Source organism: Anastrepha obliqua, chromosome 5 (genome assembly GCF_027943255.1).
Source record: "Anastrepha obliqua isolate idAnaObli1 chromosome 5, idAnaObli1_1.0, whole genome shotgun sequence".
Classification (NCBI taxonomy): Eukaryota; Metazoa; Arthropoda; class Insecta; order Diptera; family Tephritidae; genus Anastrepha; species Anastrepha obliqua.
In genome coordinates, this window is record NC_072896.1 from 65,055,921 (window position 1) to 65,081,697 (window position 25,777).

The following is a 25,777-nucleotide window of genomic DNA, read 5'->3' on the forward strand; positions in this document are numbered from 1 at the left end:
AGACGAACTTCGGGGATTTTTTCCTGCAGAGAAGTGTGACCACGAGTGAATTTGGAAAACCATAGAAACATGACGCATCGAGATAGTAGGCCTCTTCTATTCGCCACTTCTCTGCTCGGCTGAAATTTTGCATGCGAGCAAGATTCTTTGCAAGGCTATACCTCGTAAAATTGGTATAACTCACTATTTTCCCAAACATTAAAAAAGCTTGTAATTTTAGGCTTCTCTATTCCAGCGCTAAAGGGTGTTTTTTTTAGAGGTTAGGTTTTCAAGTTGGCACTACTTTTTTCGTAGATGGTCTTTTTGACAGCTGTCACTTGATTTATGCTCAGTTTGGTTTGCCATTTCATAATGAATAGACTTACACCTGAACAACGTTTGCAAATCGTGTAAATTTATTACGAAAATAATGGTTCGGTTCGCGCGGTTCGAAAATAATGGTTTTTGTTCAGCGATGAAGCTCACTTTTGGTTGAATGGCTATGTCAATAAGCAAAATTGTCGCATTTGGAGTGAACATAATCCACAAGCCATTGCTGAGACGCCGTTACATCCTCAAAAAGTCACTGTTTGGTGTACTCTATGGGCAGAGGGAATCATTGGTCCATATTTCTTTAAAAATGAAGCCGCCCTAATGTTACAGTCAATGGAGAGCGCTATAGAGCCATGATTAATGACTTTTTCGTGCCTGAATTGGACGATGTTGATGTGGACGACCTTTGGTTCTAACAAGACGGCGCTACATGCCATACAGCCAACGCAACAATCGATTTATTGAAGGAAACTTTTGGTGAGCGCATTATCTCGCGCCGTGGACCTGTGGCGTGGCCTCCAAGATCGTGCGATATAACACCGCTGGACTATTTCTTGTGGGGCTATGTGAAGTCGCTTGTCTACGCAGATAAGCCCGAGACGATTGACGTCTTGGCGTTCTTCGGCGCGTTATTGCTGACATACGGCCCCAATTGCTGCAAAAAGTGGTCGAAAATTGGGCCTCTCGGCTGGAATTTATTCGAGCCAGCCGCGGCGGCCACTTGCCCGAAATCATTTTTAAAACATAATGGCAAACCCTTATCTTTATAATAAAGCTAAATTCTGGGCCATAACATTAAATTATATACGTTTTATTTCATCTTGAAAACCTAACCTCTAAAAAAACACCCTTTACTAAAATATGTTCATTTATACGAGTTGTTTCATTTAATCGCCATTTGCTAACGCTTCGAAATGAAGAGGCCTAGTATTTCATCACTAAAAGCCGAGGCGATTTAATTTCAACACATTTACCACTAAACATTTTAAACTTTATGATGATAATGTCAGATTTTACAAATTCACACTGGTGTTGCCAATACTTTAAGTAGCAATCCTGATATTCATAATACCTACATTTATAGATATTGCGTACGGCTACGCCCGAAAAACGTTCTTTCTTTTATCATAAAACAGCCCAAACCAAACATTTTTAGCACAAATTTGTTTTCTCTTTATATCCTTAAACAAAATGAATCCTTGATTATTCTTCTCTGACGTCTAAAGAAACATTTTATATTTGATCTTATTACCTATGAGTGCATAAACAAGGTACAGTGTGACAAATTTATCAGTATCTTAATATTGATATGCATTTGGATCTCTCTCGTTTAGTGATGTGGGAAGTATAAGACTTCTAGAATCTTATTCGAGGTGCGCACACTGACCAACGTATCGTAGTCCCTTACCGCAGCCCGTGGGATACACAAAATTGAGCAAAACTTATCTCGTAGACAACAACTGCGTTCATTTAGCTACATATTTACACAATACATCGGTTTGTGTGTATTTGTGTTTGGTTGTATCGACACAATGTTGCCATTGATATTTTTGCATACACACTTTTTCACACATCCGCGTTATCAGTTACAATTTTTAATCGTATAATAAACCAAAGCTAAAAATCAACAAATGCAAATAGTTCATTTATCTAAGTTTATTTTGTAAATGATTTCGAAATGTACTGGTTGGCAACACTGTGTGGTGAGAGAGCAATCAGCTGACACGATTCCACGGAAATTTCCAAAATCCTACGATAAAATCTACGATACTACGGAACGGAAAGTTGATAATTTTTCATTTACATTGGGCTCTCATTAGTTTCATCGTAACAGCTGACATGGGCCTGCGTTTACCTCGGTGAGTGCTGGCACCGTTACAAGCACGTAGACGGATTCCGCTTATTGTGAGCTTAAATTTTTCAAAATATTAAGAACGCCGCCTATTCTGTTCTACGGTGTCATTTTGTGGCGGATATAATCTGTCTGAAACGTATCTATAAATAGTAAACTCTGCATAAAAAGTGAGCGCTCTTCAATATTCATGGAAACTTCGGCATAGATAGAATTCATTGAACTTGCTAAAAGTGTATTATGGTGACGCAGGGTAAGCGAATAAGAAGAGGTGGGGCGCATTATTCCTTCCACTGTCCCAGTGTGGATAGCACATGACATGACTATCTTAAATAGTCTCAATGTGCAGTAAATTCAGAATCTTGAGCGTTTTATTAAGAAAGCGCTGCGGCCTGGCTTCATCACAAGGAAGGTAAAAGTTGGCGCGCTAATGGATCGCATGACTTAAGTGCGTCTTTCTCTATCCTGAGTACGCTGCGGAGGCTACCATATTTTAACATTCCAGTAATATTATAGGTTGTATGTGGAACAGGAATTCTTCTTGATTTTATAAAAAAATATTTTTGGAAACCATCGGAGAAAAAATAACAGCCGTATTCTGTATGACGAACAAACGGTGGCATTGACTATTTGTCTGCTGAAGCTACCCTACATAGTAACCACCAACATGAACGGCAATCCTTTTGTCACAAATTTTAAATATACTTAATAATTTTGCAATAAAATGTTTCAGAAATTGAGTGTAAGAGTTATACAAATGTTACTTACTGTGCCCAAATGTGTCTGCGCCATAGGCAGTCACAACTGTTGCCGCTGCTTTGCTTTCACGCAATTGCTCGTCCAGATCTTTGAGCGCCGCATACCTATCCTCGCTGGGTGTTGAGCTCAGTGCGTTGTTATTGTTATTTTGACTGTTACTCTGCTGGGTGTTCATTGATCGTGAGTTGTTATTGGGTATCGGAAGACCTGCCCATAATTAATTGTTTTAAATTTCTCTTTTTTAAGTTAGAAGATTTTTGATATTTAAAGCCAAATGTTAATTCGATCGAGCAAATAATTAGTAAATATATAAATATATAGATTGAATTTGTATACAAATCAGGTAATAATATTGCATTTTGCATTTTGAGTATTCAACAGTAATTGCAGTAACCGGCCCAATACATATTTGCGCCAGGAAATTGTGGTAGGTAGCCTATAAATGAAGATTATGACAAATTTACGATCCTTTTATCACAAAGAGTTTCTAGACAATCTACCAATAATGCTGAAAAAAAAAGCGGCACTGCGTCATCGAGTGCTACTACAAATAAAAAAGTAATGCTGGCATACATTTGCATATCTTCTTGAAACACGATTTATTTCTCTACGCTAAGAGACTATGTGTGCTTATGTAGCGAATAACTGATAAGCAAATTATTAGAAATATCTAAAGACTAAAGTAAAGACAATTCAAACACAAACATAAATATATAACTAAGTGAAACATTTGCAAAATGTTTCCACAATAGCAAACATCAGTACATTGACAAATAAATATTCTTAATCTTTTCTACCTCGATTCCTCTTCTTTGCTTTAAAATAGAACATTTGTCCACCTCTAATCATTTTATACTCATTTCAAAAGTGTCTAGACAATATTCCGAGCCAACACGCCGATCCAGAAGGGCATAATAGAAAGTTACTTGTGAGGAAATTTGGACAATAGTGGTATAAAATTTACCCGAAATGACATTGAATGAATATTCAATTAAGGGGGGAAGCTGGTCTAGAGCGCAAAAAATGGGCATATTTTATGAATTTATTTTGACTCAACAAAGGAATCAATCGAAAATCTGTGAAATAGGTTTAATAATATAGCTTTCATGGTACAAATACAAAATTTTTCGTCTGAATTAATTTCAAAATGGCCGCTGTCCAGCAGTTCTTCTAAGGCGCCTTTTTTTCTAGTGGGTCCATTGCCGAAGACGTAAACTCCTTAATTTTTGTCCTGGATCAAAAAATAAAATTTTTTTAGTTTCTATATAACAACAGAAAGAGACGTACGTAGGATTTTTTCGATATTTTGTTTTTTCGCGAAATGGTGCACGTTTGAACAAAAAGTTACAATTTTCACTATAAAGAACGACATAAAATTGTTGATTAAAAAAAAAACTATGTAATATAAATAAAAAATCCTACGTACGTCTCCGGAGAAAGGTATTTCGAATGTACATATTGTCAAAATTTCGTAAGAATCGGTAAAGATTTGTTCGAGTTATCTCTTCGGCCAGTTTAAAAAAAGTGATTTCGAGAAAAACGCGTTTAAAGTTGTAAGTATTGTAAAATCATACCTGCGAGGCACTGCCGTCGAATGAAAAATTTGGGCATTTAGACATTTTTGCTGGCATCCCTCATTTGGTATATTATTTCTAAGACCCTAAAGCACCTTTTAAGACAAAAAAAAATTTTTCGATTTTTTCAAAATTCTAGACCAGCTTCCCCCCTTAAAGCTACCAAATATTGTAAAACTGCGTTTTTATTTAGATATTTTATTTATTTATTTCAAGTCAATTTGTATTTGTAGGCAAGTTCAACATTAATTTTAAAAATACAACTGAGTTTTCTCTACTTCATCAAACAGGTCAAAACTCCAAACTTGAGCGGCGTAACTTTGTATTGTGACAGTAAGCCAAAAAGATATTCCATTTTGTCGATAATCTTATTTTGTTTTTGGACGGAAAAGTTCGCCATGTAGCGTTTATACTAGTTTTGCTACGCTGCTTCTATCTGAAACATGTTTTTTGAAGTTTCGAGTCAATTTCACACTCAGAAATGTATATTCTCTCGATATTGGTATTTGTTGTCCTTTGAGCGTCCACTTCTCTCTATTTGCTAACCTTCCTCCTTGACGGTAAACCATTATTGATGACTTTGCTAAATTTACTTGCATATGCTACAACAATTTTCAAGATTATAAATAATTTTTTGTATTTCATCTACATCTTCATAAAACTCAACTATGTCATCGCATACAGATATCGTACCATCTCCCAAGTTGCCATGTAAATCATTCAGATCAATCGAAACGAGTAACGACGACATCAAACAACCCCGCCTCACTTCTGACAATATACTACATTTTTCCGACATTTCCTCGCCTATCCAGATCACAGAGGTTCTTATGAACCTTTTTCGATAAACTTTACCATTTTGGTTGAAATGCTCAGTTTATGCAGTTTGTAAATTAAAGGATGTATTAGAACTGTGTCAAAAGCTACTTTGAAGTGTACAAAAAATGCATAAACCTTCTTTTTTTCTTCAAATTTAATGTAAGTGATTGATGTCAAGTTGTAAATGTTTTCCGCCGTGGAGTACTTCTTCCGAAAACCGGCTTGGTATTCTGTGATTAATCTTCTACTCTCTAACTTAGTGAATCGCTCGTTTAGTATGCCCATTATGATTTTGGCAATGTAGTTAATGAAAGTTATACCTTTGCAGTTCGAACTTCGACCTAATTAATTTTTCTGGACTACAGAAAAGTTTCTCCTTTATTTGATACCCATGGTATAATTCTATATTACACTACAGATACTGTGTTACTACAGGGTAAACGATATGAAGTGTTACCTATTCTAAGCATCATACCTTTTTTTTTGTGTTTTTATTGATTTCAAAGACAAAATTGTTCAAAAATGATTACAATTTTAACATATATTCACTTTAGCTCGACATGACCTCCTTTTGCTTTGACTATAGCCTTCAAACTGTCAAAAATGAGTTGCATGCACGAATGTGATCTTGAGGTATTTTGGCCCATTCTCGTATAGTCGCTTTTTTCAGCGCATCCATATATAATTGGCGCGTACACCCTTTTTGGGTGTTTGGCCGAGCTCCTCCTCCTTATTTGTGGTGTGCGTCTTGATGTTGTTCCACAAATAGAGGGACCTACAGTTTTAAGCCGACTCCGAACGGGAGCTATTTTTATGAAGAGCTTTTTCATGGCAGAAATACACTCGGAGGTTTGCCATTGCCTTCCGAGGGGCGACCGCTATTAGAAAAATGTTTTTCTTAATTTTGGTGTTCCGCCGAGATTCGAACCTTCGTTCTCTCTGTGAATTCCGAATGGTAGTCACGCACCAACCCATTCGGCCACGGCGGCCGCGCATCCATACTGGCATATTTTTTAGTCCTCACCTTGCTCTCCAAAATGGATCAGATGAAATAGTCCATCGGATTTGCGTCTGGCGAATTCGAAAGCCTTGTGTGGACGAAATGAAGTGTTGAACATGATTTTTTAAATATTCTTGGTTCACACGAGCTTATGAGACGGTGCCGAGTCCTGTTGGAACGTCCATGGTCTAGGACCGAAATGTTTGCGTGCCCACGGCTCTAAAGCAGCTTCTAAAACATTTTCCCGATAATAAGTCGCATTCACTTGGACACCAGGCTCGATAAAAACGATTGGAGAGCGTCCATCAGCGGTCACTGCGGCCCAAACCATTACTTGCGATGGGAAATTGCTTTGAGTGGCGATATATAGGCTCAAATTCAATTTTCACATTTTTTAAAATAACTTTGTTAAATTATTCACAAATGTGTTATTATTGGGTTTATCAAACAAAAGCAAATTGAACAATACTGGTAATCTTTTAGACATGCGAAAATCTTATAGACATGCGCAAATTACACATTCGGGTATCTAGGTGCAGTATGAAAAAAAAACTCATTTGCTTTATTCACAGACTGAACTTCAATAATAAATAGAAGAGAGTTAGTGCACAAGTTGCTGTTAAGTTAGAACATTTGGTTTTGCCATCTCAATTCGATCCTTTGCTTATCAAGAAGTAGCTTTCAAAAGTACGCACCCTAATAGTTTTGTTGTAAAAGAAGTGGTCATTCAAAACTTATTTATTGTTGCGCTTGAAAAATATTATGACTCTTCACCATCAACTAAAAGCATCCACCTCCATTGCAGCGCGGTCGTACTATTTCAAGTGACGCCGCATGTTCTGGTAAACAAAATTTATGTATGAAAATAGATCAGTAATTTGTTTTGCATCAATATTTGGATACGAAACGACTATCCGCAAAATCGGTGCTGCCTTTGCTTACAAATAATAACCGGAGCTTCGGCTTTGGCTTCTACTGCAAAGAGCTCTTCGGTTCCAGTGAAGCATTTAAACATTTTGTTTTTGGGAATACATGTATAAATATTAAATTTTTCTAACATTCTTGAATAGTTCGTGAGTTATTGTGCTAAGAGTGACGCTACGTTTGTTATTTTCAAAACAATGGACCAAAAAGAATTTCGTGTTTTAATTTTACACTGCTTCTCGATGGAAAAAATACCGTTCAAGCGAATAAATGGTTTGAAAAGTGTTATGGGGCTCGCTCTATCAGAAACAATAATAAAACGATGGTTTGCTGACTTCAAATGTGGTCGTAGAGACACCGACGATGCGCAACGCAGTGGACGTCCAAATGACGCGGTAACACCAGAAAACATAAAAAAAGATCCACAAAAACCTTTTTGAATAATCGAAAAGTGAAGTTGCGTGAGTTAGCTGACATCGTAAAGATATCAAAAGAATGGTTAACTTATATTGCATGAGCATTTGAATATGAGAAAGCTCTGTTTAAAGTTGAAGTGGATTTGCTCACTTTTAAGACTTTGCAAAACAATGGCAAATTTACATGAATTGAACTTTGAACACATCCACCTTATTCCTCAGATTTGACTCCCAGTGACTACTGGCTATTCGCAGACTTAAAAAAATGCTCGGCGGTAAGACATTTCGCTCGAATGAGAGGTTGTCGATGAAACTAGGGCCTATTTTTAGGCAAAAGACAAATCGTTCTACAAAAGTGGTATTGAAATGTTAGTGCGGCGCTGGAGTGATTGCGTTTTTCTTGATGAATAAAGCTAATTTTGAAAAAAAAAAAACGTGTTTTCTTTGTTAGGCTCCGCACTTTTCAGCCCATGTGTTACACCAGGACACTCTCCAATGTCAAGTTGACTGCAATAGGAAGTTATTTCTTCTTTATCGGGCACATTCTTCAGATGTTGCCCACTGTGCATATTTTTTGTTTCCAAATATAATGAAGTGGGTGAGAGATTTCGGTCGAATAAAAGTATCTTGCAGCCACCGTATCCAAAAGGGTTTGTGCGGGACCTTCATTCTGTGAAAATTAGGTTCAAACCTCATTACGGACATGAAATATCAAATGATAAAAAGTGTTTTTTTTAATAGACGTCCTCTTCAACAGGTACGAGTAATAGCAATATCAAAGTTTTGCTCTGTCATGGAAAAAACTTCTATATATACTCCCTCCTATGAAGTATGTATATTATGTACCTACATATATACTATGTACATATAAGCAACTGTTTTTTAATAAAATATCAAAAATTATGTCAAGAATATTTCGACAAAAATTATAAAGCGTTGCAACTTGCAAAAAAAGCAAAAACAGGACAACAATTTTAGTTTTCAATCAAAACAGCATAGAACAGAAGCCGAATAACCAAGTAAGGAACGAACATTAAAAATTAACGACTTAACGTAACGAAACATAACTTACAGCAATTATTACAGAAACAATTATTATAAGGTGAGTGTATATTGCATGATGACTCTATTATTGGATCCCCCACTGGCATTGTGTTACTTAGCGTACAACCTTTCGGACAACTTCCTGAAATGCAATATGGATGGAATGGATTGTAACATTCAGGGAATACTGAAATTGACGCCGATTGCGCCGGTGCTTGTTGTATAAATGGATTTTGATTTGCATATACAGGTGGCTGTCGGTAAGAGCGATTATATAGCGTACTGTACGATGGTGTTGGTTCCAAGCATGCTTCAGTCTGAACTTTGCCTCCATTTTGCAACCGACTCTGTACTGTATTTATAACGGTTTGTGGTGGTATCGCGCCATAGCTGAGGCTGGCGATAGTAACATTTGCTTGTTGCTCCTCATTCTCATTTGGAGCAGAAGCGCTTGGGCAACATGGCGAAGGAGGGTAGGCTCCTGGCGAGAAGGGTGCTGAATGGTATGTGAATGGGCATGTTGTCGGTCCACAAAATTTAATCTGTGGACAAAATGTTGGCGGAACTTGCTGCTGCTGACATTCTCGGTATGGCAAGCTTACATCTTGTGGTATAGACGCGGCCTCATCATTTGGATCTGCTGGCATATCTTCTCGAGCAACGGTAGCTGCCCTAATTGTGCTCCCTGATGGCCAACAGGGCGTACTATTTGCAAATTGACTCCAATCGGTTTTCGGTATATTTCCAGCAGAAAAACTGCATTCGTCTTGGTTATGATCTTGACATTGAGTTTTATTATTCAGAATTTTTAGTTCCGCACAGCAAACCTGTGCGCAGCAACCACTATACTCGGCTTGCATTGTGTTTCGACTGAAGGCACATATTTGTGGACATTTTATTTGGCTTCTGTATTCATTGACTGACTTATTGGCATCTAAAAATGGTGTTTGGATGGGTGAATGCAGTGATGGCTGAGATGCATCGGCTGCTTCAGGTAATTTTGGACTTGTACTTTGTCTTTCACTAGCGATGGAAAAACTAAAATTATTAGCGTTAAGTATATCCGATTTTAGCATATCTGCATGTGTTGTAGCTTGTCTGATGTCAGCATATAAGTTTTTATCTAAAGCACATTCCATTCCTGTGTCACAATTATAAGCTAATGTTCGAAACTGATTTTGAGTGAGCGATTCTTCCCGAACTGTAGGAGCTTTTGGGTCTGCACGGTCTGATTGTTGGCCACCAGCGCATCGTTTAATAACAGTTTTTCTTACAAATTGATAGTTCGCTATTAGAAAAACAATCGAGAGATGGATCAAAAAGATACGACTTTCTAAACTAGAAGTATGGAATAGGGTTTAAAAACTTAACTATGTATGTATGTAGAAATCTTTGAAAAGCAAAAGCAAATGGAAGAACTTAATGGCATTAAGAGCTTTTAAGAAGATTTGTCTTTTTTATGATACAATTGTTAATGAAACCCATTGCCATAGCGCAAGCAACGAAGCTCTGCCGAATGGAACTTGATATTTTTAGGGTTGATTCCCTACAACGAGTGACATGCGAATATTCTAATTCTTAATTTGTTTATGCAAAACTAAAAACGAGGAACAGCACACGCGCATGCATCTACCATTACTACTATTTCTCCTTACCGATCTATTTTTTCCGTTAACTGACTCAAACCTGCTTTTTATTAACCAAACATACATTTACATTTTTTGCTATTAGAAGGTTTGATATAAAATATTCATTTAATTCGATAAAAATAGCATTGATTCCGTTAGTTCAAGCTGAAAAAGCAATGAATATTTTGTCTCGCCAAATTGTAATAATATTGTGCAACAAAAAAAAAGAAAAAAAAAAAAAAAAACAAGAATGCGCTATGGCAATAATGGGTGAGGAATTGAATGAGGAATGAATGGTGTACTTTTGTTCCCTATCGCATATTATTTTCGTTTGAGAAAACTGTACCCGCACAGAATTTTATACATTTCTTTATTTATTTACGACAAATGTACGGTATGACATTTAGTTTTTTCATTGCATTTCCTTCCGAATATTTTTGTGAAACATTTTAACTCTTTGTCAACCTTCCACACTTAATATGTTTCACACAAAGGTAAGAAATATTATTCTAAAATGTTCCACAAAAATATGCGTCATTAGATTTTTTATAGTCTCCTAAAGACAATATTAATGGTAAATGTAGCTTTATACGAGTTTTTTCCCACATTATTTAGATCGATTCGAGACCAAATGAGAAAAACTTCAATACCCTGTAAAAAGATTATGACGTTTAAGGACAAAACGACAGATGACCATATTCCACAGCATTTCCTCTGAGGTATAACGGTTATGAAGTTATACCTCATTCTTGTGGTTCTTGGTCCCATTTTTTTAAACAGTGTAATTTCCTATAGTGGAATATGTATTGTCCCTTAAGGCACTTTTAATTGTCAAGTATAGGGTTTTTCAGTAAGAGCGCTTCAACTTTTGAACTTTTTTGAATAAAACACAAACGGTTTGACTTTTTTAACTAATTTTTTTTTTATTATCGAGTTTGAACATATACATTTAAGTATGAATGCATGACCACCGCGTGCACGTTTTACGAAGTCCAAACGTTGAACCCAATTTTCGACCACTCTTTTGCATAAATCGGCCGAAATTCCAGCAAATTCGCGTTCAATATTGGCTCTGAGCTCACAAATCGTCGCCGGCTTGTTACTGTAGACCAATGACTTCACATAACCCCAAAACGGGACGGCTTGTTAAATGGACCGTAAAATGGCTGTAATGCTCTTAAAGTAGCAGCAACAGAACGATTATTTTCATAAAAAATTTGCACGATTTGCAATCGTTGCTCAAGTGTGTAGCGTTCCATGATGAAATGTATACTAATGAAGTTTACAAATGATAAGCGAAAAATATTGCGTCGGTCGCCCTCTCTATCGGAAAAAAGTTGAAGCGCACCTATTGAAAAACCTTATATTTAATTTAATTCATTTATTTCCTTTTCTATTTTTACAATGATAAAATATCTGTATCCATATTTTATTACATTTGAAATTAATAAATAAGTACAAAGTAGATTAACATGATTACATTTAAGATGATTATTTACAGATAAAATAGCCTTCCAATTTAGCTTTAAGTACATCTAAAGTATTTGCGAAAGCATTGAACTCCTAATAAATGATGCATATTCCAGTTCGATTGAGCCAAAATAATTCGTTAGCATTGATGCATCCCATTCCACCATTTGCTTTGAAATGCTTCATGCGCGAAAGACTTTTATTTGAGTTGGATCGTCTTGTAATGTCCAAATAGCCGACTGTTGTTTCCATTCGGATTCATATGCAAATATCTATGATTCATTCATGAAAATGTTCAGGATTTAATTATATTTTCTTACTAATATAACGTTTTTACCATAGCTTGCTTTCATGTTAGCTGCAGAAAGGGTGTTTAAGTGCAAACACCAGCCAAACCATTTGTCAAATAACTAACGAATATCATGGTCCCAAGCATTTTAAGCCCATTTTCCACAGTGTGTTTGTGATGGGGTTTGCTTTTTTCAATATAAATGCCAATGGTGTTCATTAATGTGACTTTTTGCTTATTTTTATTGCATTCATATGGAAGCATGACAGCAATCTTTTGGATCTTATCAGCATCGTGACAATTTAATTGGTTGCCAGAATCTAAAACTTATATATTTATGTAGATAATTTACGTAAATAAAGAAATTTATTTTGCCGTGTCTTTTTTAAATGAAACCTAACTATTTATTATTTTAAACTAAAATTTGAATTCTAAAATTAAATTTTAATATTAATTTTATGCACCATTTAAGAATTTTAGCGATTTACAAAAAAAAAAAAAAAATGACTTCACATAACCCCAAAACGGGATTTAATATTAATTAAATTTTAATATTAATTTTATGCACCATTTAAGAATTTTAGCGATTTACAAAAACAAAAAAAAAAATATTATAGACAAACACGCAGGGAAGCAACTGACGAATTTAAATTTACAGTGATGAACAAAAGTATTGGCACAGCAAGATACTTCCACTTTAACACTATTTTTTGCCCAGGTTCGAAGTTATTTTTAATTAAAAAAAACTCGCTAGACAGAAGGAAAAATTATCAATTATATATCTTAATTTATTTTATTATTTGTTATATTTATTTACCACTAATTGTAAAAGAAAAAAGTACTTTTTATAACGTGCCAATACTTTATAAATAAAAAAATCTCCTAATTAATATAAAAGTTATTCACATTGATTATAAAGCACAATAAATTTTGACTTCAAAATATGTGGTTTTTTGGATTCAGCCACATTCATGTGAATTGGATGGTTTGATTATTGGGTAAAAAAATCATTAATTAATAGTAAACCAGTGTTATAGGCCTCAGGTTAGTTACGACAAAATAAAGGAGTTATTCAAAATTTACCGACATCGTAACAATTTCGGAAAGAAAATCGTTCAGAAACGCAAGCGAGACTTTATACCCTTGCACCCTAATTCACTAGTATATTAACGAAATCAAGGCGTTTATAGACATATACCCGTCGGATAGGTTACGGTGTTTTTCACATTCCTTAAGGGTATGGAGGAGGCCCACTGTGATACATCTAATTGGTCTTAAGTACCCCCTCTAATTCTCAGTATGGAGATGATTTCAGATGAATCATGAAATACTGTGGATGGCTGCCGTTTCCAAGTCTGCTAGACACCTAAAGAAGTAAGTATTGCGATCTGACAAGAGCCGGGCAGTGGCAGAGGAAGTGTTCACCACCTGCTTCTCGTCGCTGCAGGTACGACAGATGTCATTGGAGGGAAACCTCATATGTTTATCATGTATTCCCATTGGGCGGAGCGCGGTGAAGATACCAACCATGATATTAATGGAAAGCTATTCTGTGCTCATTCCTTCTGAGCCAAATCTATAAAGTTATCTCACAAGTGAGCTTCGTACTCCATGTACTGTTGGTTTGCGCAATGTAGATCAGACCCAAAGCGCAGTATAACTGGAGCAGTAGCAGGCGTAGAGCAAAGTACTTTGTTTTTGCTTTTGGTCCCTAGCATGTCGAAATCGACAATCAAAGATTGACAGTTTAGAATCATTGAAACACAATTTCACAATTTAAAGACCAAATAAATAAAAAAAAAATGCATAGGCTGCCTCTACTGCTCCCAGATCCCAAGATATTTGAGTTCCGAATTTTTTAAGTATTTTCGACAGAGAAGAAACAAATAAACCAATCATAAAATCAATATAACCATAAAAATGGATAACTGGATTCAAAAATCGTTTTGTATGATAAAGTGCCTACTACAAATTTTATAAAACAAGACAGTCCTACCATATGTTAATTTATCATTCCCGATAGAATGCTCTTAATCGTTTTCAAAGCGATTCTTTCTAAAGTAAATTCGATTCAATCTTCAATATTATATTGTATTTGATTCACGACATACGTCAGAAACATAAAGAGCGATGGTTCGGTGTAAAACGCTGCAGAATTGCAAAGTGGTTTGTGACAAGCCCGAACAGAAAACTGTCGAACTTTCTTCTAAAACATGGAAAAGAAGTTCGGTTAATGGTCGGTCTTATTACAGGATACACCTCATGGGCTCAGCATATGACCACCATTGGAATCATTAAGGACCCGATTTGCCTGTTTTGCTTAGAGGAGGCGGATAGCACTGAGCATGATCTGTGAGTATCCGCCGTTGCTAAGAAATTTGGGATTCGATTTCATGACAATTAGTAATATTCGTGCTCTCAAACTGGAGGATATTTTGGAAGGATTGCCAAATAATCTGGAAAACTCTCACAGGACTATATATCTCTATATCTGTTTCTATTCTATCATATTTCTTCCTTTCTGTTACTTCTCTCCTTGAGTATTTCCCCTTTTACTTTGCTTTTTAATCTCAGAGTTTCCAGAGTTACCGATTGGTCGGTGCCTCTCGGCTCGCCTTTTTCAATCGAGCATGTTTTATTTTTCTCGATTTTGTTACGAGAGTTGGTACAGGATAGTTTCTTCTCTTCAAAGGAAAATCCTATTCCACTTGTTACGCATTGAAGAAGAGTGAGGCAAAAGCAATATACACGTATTTGTAATTAAACTCACACTTTTCTCGTACAAAAAAAAAATTCAGTTGTTTCTTTAATTAAGTAACTAATTTGGTGAGAGTTTTAAGCAATTTATTTCTCCTTAGGTTAGTCGAATCTAATCTTTTGGGAATTATCATCAAGCTTTTAGTACAAAATACAAAAAATCGATAAACTTAGCCAAGACTGACATTTCTATAATTTTGATATGTTAAATAGGTTTAAGTGCATAGCTGTTCATTTCAAAGCCGCTGCAACAAACAAGATCATAACTAGAGCAACCCAGAATATGCTCTTAAAGCCTCATTTATTTTAAGCGGTTAAAATATACCATTAAAACGGTTAAAGCCTACTGCATTTTTGAGTAATAAAGTGCATGTTTGAAGTGGTGCAAACATTTAATAATTTCACTTTTGACACAGTGTTGCCATATTGTTAACATTACCGATATTTTTATTATTATTACTAAACTTGTGGCCGTATGTTCCAACTGGAACTCTGGGAATTTATGATGAGTTCAAAACTTAAAAACGAAATATTAATTAATTGCAAAAATATGTTAACATAGGCAATTATTGTAAAATATGTTGAAATATGCATTTATTGTAAAATATGCTCTATGAAATATAGTTACAATTTCATTTTTTTTTTTGTACGACGTGTATATGTACATTTCATTAGCTCGTTACTGGCACGCGCGACAAAAATATGCTGGAACATATTTTGGGTTGCCCTGCTCATAACGATGAATGTATGTAGGTATGTAACAAACAGAGCCTGGACAAAATTTTAACTGGACATTTGTACTTATACATACATATACATATACTTGTATACTGATTTTACACAGAAACACTTGTACAAGTACGCAGAATTATATTACAGTAAATCTCATTTTATCACATTCTACTCACCGGCCGCGTTGAAAATTGGCGCATGCTCGAAATCCGCGAAATTCTCCGAGGTGGCATTGCCGATTGACTCACTTTGAGAGCTGGTGCCATTCGTTTGGTCATGAGCATTCAATGAGTGATATTGTTGTCTCTTCAATGGTTGTATTTTGGCATATCCGTTACTGGATATCGCACCTCCACTTCTATTCAATTTCGGTGGTGAGCTCATTTGATTGTGGTTTACCATTGTCGCATCGAAAATACTCGCTGAACCGAAATCGGCGACAAAGTCCGCATCCGCACCAAACCCGTTCATGCTCGTCGCGCTGCCACTGTCCGACATTCGGCTTGTCGTCATATGCAAGACATTGAGTTCGTTGTTATTGTTATTGACGGCATTATTGTTCATGTTCTTATTGCATTTTTGCATAAAAGCTTCTTGCAGATCACTATAACCATTTTGCTGATGTTGTGGTCGACTTATTGCCGACGTTGCTTTTCCCGAATTGCTTGTTGACCCCATTGCCCCAGTAACTGCTTTATGCAACCCATTCATGGTGGTGCGCTGCGTACTGGGCGGCGTCACCTCGAAACTTCGTTCTGCATTTCCGCTTTGTTGGCGGTACTGAGATTTGGTGTTATGACCAAATCCATTGACCACGTGCACCAGGTCGGTATGGCCATCGACAATGCTCTTAAACGCATTGGAGCCACTTGCTGCTGTGGTTGACGTCGTCCCTGCTATCGCAGCCGCCCTCGCGCCAGATGTCGTCGGCACTTCCGCTCCTGCTGCTGTTGAGCCACTCTTGAGAGAGACTGCATTCGTCAATGATTTCAGTGGACTAGCTGGCTCCAGATAGTAGCGCTTTCGCTCGTATTTGTCAATCATCAATTCGCGCTGATCTTGGTGTACAGCCCGCTTGGGATCCCAAAGGCCGAGCCAGGTTTTGGCACATTCACCATTCCCATGATTTTTTAAGTAATCGATGTCATCTTGTGTGAATGTAGCCATGGAAATGGATTTTACGCGATGTGGAGGGGTGAGGCCGCGACTGTGAATGACAAAGGGAAAAGGCATGTGTTAATACGTTAACGTAATACAAATGTAAAATGAAGAAAATTAGAACGGAAGCGAAATTTAATGAAGTTGATAGGTAAAAATTTAAACTACATTTAAAAGTATTATTTAATAAGTTAATCTAAAAACGGCACAGTTAGCTACCAGAAATCTTGAAAAGTAAATGATATCAGTCATTAGAGCAGTAACCAAGAACTACTTGGGAGTCAATCGAACAGCTAAATCCAGCATTAGTAGTAAAACTAGGCTGAGTTTGGATGTTCAGCATTTTCTAACTCTAAAAATACCAGAATCAGTCAATAAATATCTGAACAATTTAAAATGTCTTTGGTACTCTATTGCAAAAACCTAACATATCGAGAAAATCGGACTTAATGCTTTAAATTTACTCCGTAAGCAAATAAAGGGTCTTTCAAAATTGACTTATGTCATCTTTGACATTCGTCAAGAACACAGATATACAATTTTACCCGATAGAACAACGCGGTAAAATTATTGAAGCTTATTATGAAAATAGTCGCCCTTTAAGAACAACACATCGCAAAATTCGTGAGGAAATAATCGTCCGAATGAGGCGACAATTCAAAGGTTGGTGAAAAAATTTCAAGAAACTGGTTCTGGCGAGGATATACTCGTACAAAGTATTGGCAGACGAAAAACTGGCCGTTCTTACAAGAATATTGCTGCTGTAGGGTAAAGAGTTGCTCGGTAACCTTCAACATCCATATCTCGATGTTCTAAATAATTACCCTGGAGATGAGCTCATGATGGATATTTAAATGATGCAATTTTCGCATATAATTATTAAGAGCCGCATTGCTAATCAAAATAGTGAAACCTGAGGAATATAAATTTTGACATTTTTTTTTTTAACATATAAACGCGCCTTTTGAAAGACCCTTTATAAAGACATGCCTTTTATTTACAACATTTTAATATCAAGGATTGAAAATAAAGATTATTTTAAATTTTTTATGAAAAAAACATCTTCCAAATACATTCAGAGTAATTTTGAGAAGTATTTCCGTGTATATTTTTTCATGCCCTCTACGAATCTGTTAATTAATTTCAACCTTTAATAATCGACCAGAAAATATTATCATATATTTTCTGATCATTAATAAAACTCATTTTGCGAAAGTTTTTTTTTTTTCAATATGAAATAAATATTATTTTTTGAATAAAAAAAATCATAATTTTTTAAGTTTTAATGTTTTTGATCCAATATAAAACTTCTTTATCGTTAGTTTATCTCTCAGAAATGAAACTTAATTTTGAATTCTATTTGTTTTTGGGAAGATCGAAAGACTCAAAGCGCCACACCACTTTTCTGATGCTCTGACGCATACCAAAATATTCGTCAACAATTTTTACTGTTTCTTAAAAAGTGCTGAGGGAAGTGTTGATTTTCCTCTTTCATTCGAAAAAAACGGCAGCTGAAGCGCATCGAGAGCTACAAAAAGTTTATGGATATGCTGCTTTAAGTGAAATAACGTGCCGAGATTGATTCCGTCGCTTCAAAGACGGTGATTTTAATGTTGACGACCGTCCGCATGAAGGAAGGCCAAAAACCTTCGAAGACGCTGAATTGAAGGCATTGCTCAATGAGGATCCGTGTCAAATGAAGAAGAGCTTGCTTCAATATTAGGAGTTACCCGCCGATTCATTTCCAAGCGATTTCTTGCTTTGAAATGATTCAGAAACAGGAGACTTTGGTTCCTTATGAGTTAAAACCAAGGGATGTTGAACGTCGTTTTTCGCCCATATACAACTGCTCCAGCGGCAAAAAAGGGAGGGTTTTCTTTATCGCATGGTGACGGGTGATGAAAAATGGATTCATTACAGCAATCTAAAGAAAAGAAAGTCATGGGGACTGCCCAGCCATGCTTCTACGTCGTCGCCTCGGCCGAATATTCACGCTGCTATGTATTTCGTGCGACCAAGTTGGTGTTATTTATTATGAACTGTTAAAACCAAGCGAAACCATCACTGCGGATCGGTATCGACTTCAATTGATGCGATTTAGTGCGCGAGAAGCGGCCACAATAAGCGAAACCCGTTAAAACCTACCTGGAAACACTGAAATGGGAAATTCTACCCCACCCGCCATATTCGCCAGATATTGCGCCGTCCGATTATCACCTGTTCCGATCGATGGCACATGGTCTAGCTGACCAGCAGTTCCATTCATATGAAGACATCAAAAAATGGCTTGATCCATGGATAGCCTCAAAAGATGAACAGTTTTACCGCTACGGTATACGAGATCTATCAGAAAGATGGAAAAAGTAGTGGCTAGCGATGGGCAATACTTTCAATGATTCACTTGTAACCATTTTTTCAGAATAAAGTTGTATTTTCATCAAAAAAAAAAAAACAGCGAGAACTTAATTGCACACCTAATACAATAAAAATGCATTTTGTCTGGAAACTATGCAAAGGTACAAAACTATCTCAAAAAGTATAATCTTAAATGACAAAGGTAATCCGTAGACGGAATACGGGCTCATTTAAAAATACGTGTCTAAAACAAAACACTAAACACGTCGATCGACGTTAAGTCGGGCCACTTTATTATCGCTGAGCAATGCTTACGAGCGTTGGCTAACTTAAATTCGAGTAAATTTTCGCTTAAAAAATGCTCACAGTCCTCGCCATTCAAGCAATCAGTCAAAAAGAATCAGTCCCAATTAAATAATTAGACATTATTCCCATTCACACATTGTAATTATTTCATTTTCTTTTTATTTGGGTTGCCTTCGTCTTTAGGAACCCAATAGAGGACTTTATAGACAGTTAGTGATAGCATCTTTGTTGAATTTAAAAAATAGCTAAAGAGAGCTAAGCAAGGTTTGTTTTTGTTTAATAAATACATCTTCGATATCTACAGCGAACATAAATCAGAAAAAGTCCAGCCGCCTCAATAGAACCACTTCTTCTATCCTAGCACTCCCTCACAAAGTTCGTAAGACATAAAGATGACATTGATTGATATACATTGCCATATTCTCAAGCCCAGATCAAAATCCTCAAGTTCATGAGCTGAGTCACATAGTCAGAAGAAGAAGCAGGCACGATTTAACAGGGAGGCATGTGCACTGCAAAAAAATGTTCACCCGATCTTCGATAGTTTAAATTATATTCACTTTATTTAAATTTTTTTTCTGAGATTTCATCGTACATAAGTAATTTTGAGAAACAAAAATTTTTCCACACGATTGCAAAGTTTGAAATAATGAGAAAATACATATTTCTTTTCACAGCCTAATTTATAATACAAAAGCGTTGGCTCGCCCGACGAAAGCGCAGAATAATGCATCTGAGAGTAATTTCAGGAGTGTACTAAAGTTCGATATTTACCATACCAATACCACTTGACATCGCTTGCTTTGTTACTATTCCAGTCATAAGCTCATTAGTGACTTAGTGTGAAAAAGTAATAAAAAAAAAGTGTATTTATTTGCAAACATGGTGGCCGTAGCGCTGACACAAAGCTGTTAAAATTAACAATGTACATACATATTTTTAGTTAGCTGGCATACGATCAAAGTTACCAATGCAAATAAAGTGGTAAACCGATTTCCGGTTCTGCATTAATTGTAAACGATGAGTACCGACATCTTTAATTATACAGGCCGCTCTGTATGCTAGACACCGTTGGCAAAGTGTTAGAAGAAATAATCTGTGACCGACTAGAGCAGTACTCAGAAAGCCATACACGTCTGTCAGCTCGCTAATACGGTTTCAGAAAGCATCGCAGTGCAGTAGATGCAATAATAGAAGTATGCGAAATAGCAAAAACTGCTATCTCTGAAGAATATGGCTAGGAGGAAAAAAAATATGGCGCAGTCGTGACTCTGGACGTTAAAAACGCGTTCAATATGGTCAAATGGAACTTCGGAGTATGAATTTGCCGAATTATCTGATAAAGCTAATTGCTTCATACTTTGATAACAGAACTCTATGGTATAATACAGACGTAGGCCTCAAAAGCTAAAAGATAACTGGAGGAGTTCCTCAAGGTCCTGTACTAGGCCCGGCTCTGTGGAATATCAAGTATAATGGAGTGCTATGCGTTGAACAGCACGAACTAGCCAACATTGTTGCGTATGCAGATGACCTAGCTGTGGTAGTCGTAGGGAAAACGCTAAAAGAGGTCTCACAAAGGGTAGAGGACACCATCAATACAATTAAGCAATGGTTACAATCACCTGGGCTAAGACTAGCAGACCATAAGACCGAACTGGTTCTCATAAGTTGTAGACGAAAAGTTGGAAATCTTTAAATAAAGGTTGGTGGTCATGATATAAAATCAACAGATACCATAAAATATTTAGGGATAATGATCGATAGAAGGCTCAATTTAAAAAAGCATCTGGAATACGCAAGCTCCAAAAATCCTGCGCGGCTTTATCGTGACTGATGCCCAAATGTGGGTGGACCAAGACAACAAATGAGAGCATTGTTAGCAAGTCTGCAACTCGATCTTGTTTTACGCTGTGGAAGGGTGGGGTGACGTAGTGAAATATCCCAGCTACTGGAGACAGGCTAAACGGGTATACAGATTATACAATGCCAGAATCATTAGAGGCTATAGGACTATATATGACGAAGCAGCAGGGATAATAGCAGGCAGAATGCCCCTCGATATAAAGGTAAAATGCGTGGGTATCTGGTAACAAAGCCTCACTGCGGGACGCGCTACAGAGGATCGCTGATACCACTCTGCAAAGCTGGCAGACCAAATTGAACGATAGTGGGAAGGGAAGAACAACTTTCACTATGATCCCCGGCATACAGAAATGAATCCGGAGAACACATGGAAACGTCAACTTCATGCTGACACAGTTTGTAACTGGGCATGGCTGTTTCAGGCAGTACAAACACAGGCACACAGACTCCCCATTTTGCCTATACTGCATGCCCTGTTAGAATGCTCCAGATTTGATGGGGAGCGAAGCATGTGGCGCTCAAATATCGGCGAGAGCCTAGTACAATATATGCTAGAATCTGAAGAAACGTGGAACTATGGTTGTAACGTAGCCTCAACAATTATGCGAAGGCTGAGACATGATGACAATGAACGCAGACAAATGGGTGAATAAACACATCCTGCCCCCTCGAAGGAATATCTTAACTGGTAATACCGAGGGGAAAGAAGCAGAACAGCGAGGCGATGGGGTGGTTTAGTCCACAGGCACTACGAAACTCAGTTCAAAAGAGCCGGGGAATATAGCATGTGAATTGGACATACGTATCTTTATCTTTCCACCTCCAAGGTCCGCATCCCAAAAAAAAAAAAAAAAACTCTGTAGTTTAACAGACAATAACGGAATATTATGACTCTTGTGAATAGAATCTGGAATTTGTTCCTTTGATGCGCCCGATTAAACTAGAGCCAATTTTAGGCCAATACAGTTGCGGTTGGCAACAACTGGAGTAGACGTTGAGATACTCGAGCAAAGATGTAAAAAAATAATGAACCCTTTGATATTACAAATGGCTTACAACCAAGCCGATAACTGCTTTGAGAAAGCCTCCTTTGCATCTTTGTCATTCTTAATGATATTTGTGGCACGTTTATGTATATTTATTTGCACCATAAGGTTGATAAAATAAACTACTGAAAATCACTCAACTCAATGTCTTTGCTCTGAAAGATCAAACAAAAAATCTGTCATATTTTGTTAATTGCGCGTTAATTACCTGTCTGCTTACCTGACCAACAAGCAGACAAAGAGTGGCTGAGCGGTTTTTTATTTACCTTACTCAGTGAAATTAACACAAACAAAGAAAAAAAAACAATTAAAAAGTTATCGTTCATATTTCCGCTATTAAATGAGTCATGACCACTTGAAAACTGTATTTATATTAAAAATAACGTTTTGTTGTAAGAAATTTGGTAAAAAAGTCATTATTAGGAAAATATGCTTGTAATCGGCAGTAACCATGCCCTGTAGGGAGATATTAAGAAGTAAAAGAAATTACTGGTATGGCGCATTCAAAATACGCAAAATAAAATTGAAATTATTAAGTTAAAAATTGAATTACAATCATAAAAAAAACATAATTACAATTAATACTTCAATAGCTGGTCAAAGAATGCAACAAATGGCCTCAGAATTACATGCCACTGCTTCCATCGTATCGATTATTGGTACAGCTGCAGCAGAATCAACCAAGTTTCTTAGAATAAACGAATTTGTTCGAAGTTGTTGAAGAAGGCATAAAAGTGTACCAGAACTATATAGTTGCTACTTATCGTCTTAAGATGAGGCATGTCAAATCCAGCATTACTATCGTAAAGTTTAACAGTTTTGAGGGTAACCGTACTCAGAACGTTTTACCATACGATTATATATTTGTATATATACACCCTTTGTGGGTGTTTGGCCGAACTTTTCCTCCTATTTGTGGCGTGCGTCTTGATGTTCCACAAATGGAGGGACTTACAATTTCAAGTCGACTCCGAACGTCAAATATTTTTTTTATGACAGCTTTTTCATGGCAGAAATACACTCGGAGGTTTGCTATTGTCTGCCGAGGGGCGACCGCTATTAGAAAAAACTTTTCCTTAATTTTGGTGTTTCACCGAGATTCGAGCCTACGTTCTCTCTGAATTTCGAATGGTAGTCACTCAAGACATTCGGCTACGGCGGCCGCCATACGATTACTATTTGTATTTATACAGGTATACGGTTTTCCAAACAGAGGTGGTATTTTGATATAAAAAAAATGCTATTTTTTAATATAAATGATCGGATGTTTTTTTCATTATAAAGAGGAAGGTATGCCGTTAATAGTGGAAAATAGCATCAGCCAAATGACCACCACGACCACGCTTACAGGACAATATCCTTTTCATGAAATTTTCCATAGCCGAATTGAAAAGTGGCTGGCCTATGTCCTCGGTAGCCTCACGAATTCCATCTTTGAGGTCGTGAACTGACTATAAGCTGTTGGCGTAGACCTTGTCTTTCACGTGGCTCTAAAGAAAAAAGTCACAAGCTGTTAAATCACAAGATCTCGGTGGCCAATTGTGATCACCTCTTCGAGAGATAACACGGTCCGGAAACTTTTCCGGTGAATATCGTTGCTTGTGTGACACGTAGGGCCGTCTTGTTGAAAATAAACGTTGTCCAGATCAATACCATCCAATTCCGGCCATAATCGTTAATCATCTTTCGATAGCGCAATTTATTCATTGATAACACCTGTTATTGGAAACCCCTATACTTGAAATAGCTATATTGAACAAAAAAGGAGATTAAATCATAAATATTTTCGTGTAATGATTTTCTATGGCTACTGGCATGAATAAACCAAAAACAGTGACCCGATAAATTCTTTTCAATTTTTACCAATTCAACCCATTCGACTACGACGGCCGAAAGTATTAGTCCATAGTATAGATATAGAATTAATCAAGTTCGGTTAAAAGACAATGACAAAGATGTCGTTCCTACTTACAAATAGATAGAGGTAATTTTAAACAATTTATGTAACTGCGTTTTTTATTTTCTACGTAATAATAAACCGGTGATAGGAGAATAACTTGCCATATCTCCGAAACAGTTAGTTTGCGGACCCATGTTTATTACTTTCTTTGCTTCTTTTGGTGCTTACTATTACCTTCTTAGAAATTAAATTTTTTTTTAAGCCCCCTGTATATTCAATATTGCTTAAACATTTTCTCGTCAAAAAGATTTCTTCTCATTTTATACCGTATAATCTGATAATCCCTCAAAAAACAAAGTCGTGTCGATTGCTTCGAAAATTGGTTGAAACGCGTTTTGAAAGACCATAGAACCATTTGCAATTTGTAATGTGTATTTATTCTTACTTTACTTATACCTATGTCTCAAATTGACAGTTCCTAGCAATTCACTAACAACGCACCAGTTCGGTACTAGTGGGTTTCCCAGCTGGGTGGTTATATTGTACGGGTATTGTATTGTATGTATTGTGGACCTATATAGGTATGCGCTATATCCTACATATGTGCATGGCTCGTGAACTGCAGGAAGCCACTATGCCATATGGACAGTCACTTAGCTTGCCGCTTGAGTAAGGCTGTGCCGACACAGATACATACATAATTATACAGTACAGGCATTCATAAATTACAACCGCCTACAAATGTATTCTTATTTGTAAATTTAACGCCTGTTGCACACAAAATCCAGCTGGCCCAAAGCGTACCGTGTGCACTTAAAGTTAAGAAGGAAGGTACTCGTATGTATGTATCTATGTATGTGCTATCCCCAACAGATAATGTCGTTAACTACATAACGGAGCAAACGAACGACAATCAATCGGAAAGGTCGTTGTTAGTCAAGTCGTCTGGTGCGGAAATGCATAAATAATTAAACTGATATACAGGGTGGGCCATGTAAAATTTGCTTTTTGAATCGGCTATAAAAAAAAAAAACTAATCAATATTTTTTCAAACCGTTTCTTTTATTTTGAAGATTGAACAGTGTCATTTATGAATGAAAAATAATATCGTTCAAATGACTGCCACGACTGGCTTTACAGCAGGCCATTCCATCAACCCAATTTTTAAGCACATTTTCGATTGTTTGGGCTCCAATTTCATGAATGGCAACTTCGATTTCGTGTTTTAAAGCATCAATCGTCTCTGGATGGTTCGCATAGCATTTGTCCTTAACGGCTTCCCACAAAAAATAGTCCCACGGGGCTTAAATCAGAGCTCCGAGGCGGCCAATTGGTATCGGAATTCAAAAACGGTAGCCAAAAGTTCGAGTGTAACTTTGGCAGTGTGACAAGTTGCACCGTCCTGTTGAAACCAAATGTCGTCCATGTCATCCTCTTCAATTTTTGGAAACAACTCGTTGAGCATGTCACGGTAACGCTCGCCATTTACTGTAACCGCGGCTCCTCGCCCATTTTCGAAAAAAAAAAAAATGGCCCTATGATGCCGCCAGACCAAAAACCGCACCAAACA

At 36.8% G+C, this 25,777-nt stretch overlaps 1 protein-coding gene across 3 annotated transcripts in view; it reads right to left on the reverse strand.

Moving 5' to 3' along the window:
* LOC129249210 (uncharacterized) overlaps positions 1–25,777 on the reverse strand; it is an 81,379-nt gene that overhangs the window by 2,133 nt on the left and 53,469 nt on the right. For 2 of the 3 annotated variants that reach the window (XM_054888893.1, XM_054888894.1), the window contains exons 2-5: positions 15,753–16,783; positions 8,729–9,988; positions 3,260–3,359; positions 3,039–3,130 (exon numbers count right to left, since the gene is read on the reverse strand). In XM_054888893.1, coding sequence (XP_054744868.1) covers positions 3,298–3,359; positions 8,729–9,988; positions 15,753–16,743 — 2,313 coding nt within the window. In that variant the 5' untranslated portion in view covers positions 16,744–16,783 and the 3' untranslated portion in view covers positions 3,039–3,130; positions 3,260–3,297. Of the gene's footprint in view, positions 1–2,932; positions 3,131–3,259; positions 3,360–8,728; positions 9,989–15,752; positions 16,784–25,777 lie in introns of those variants that run through there. The other variant, XM_054888895.1, reaches the window with a different exon arrangement.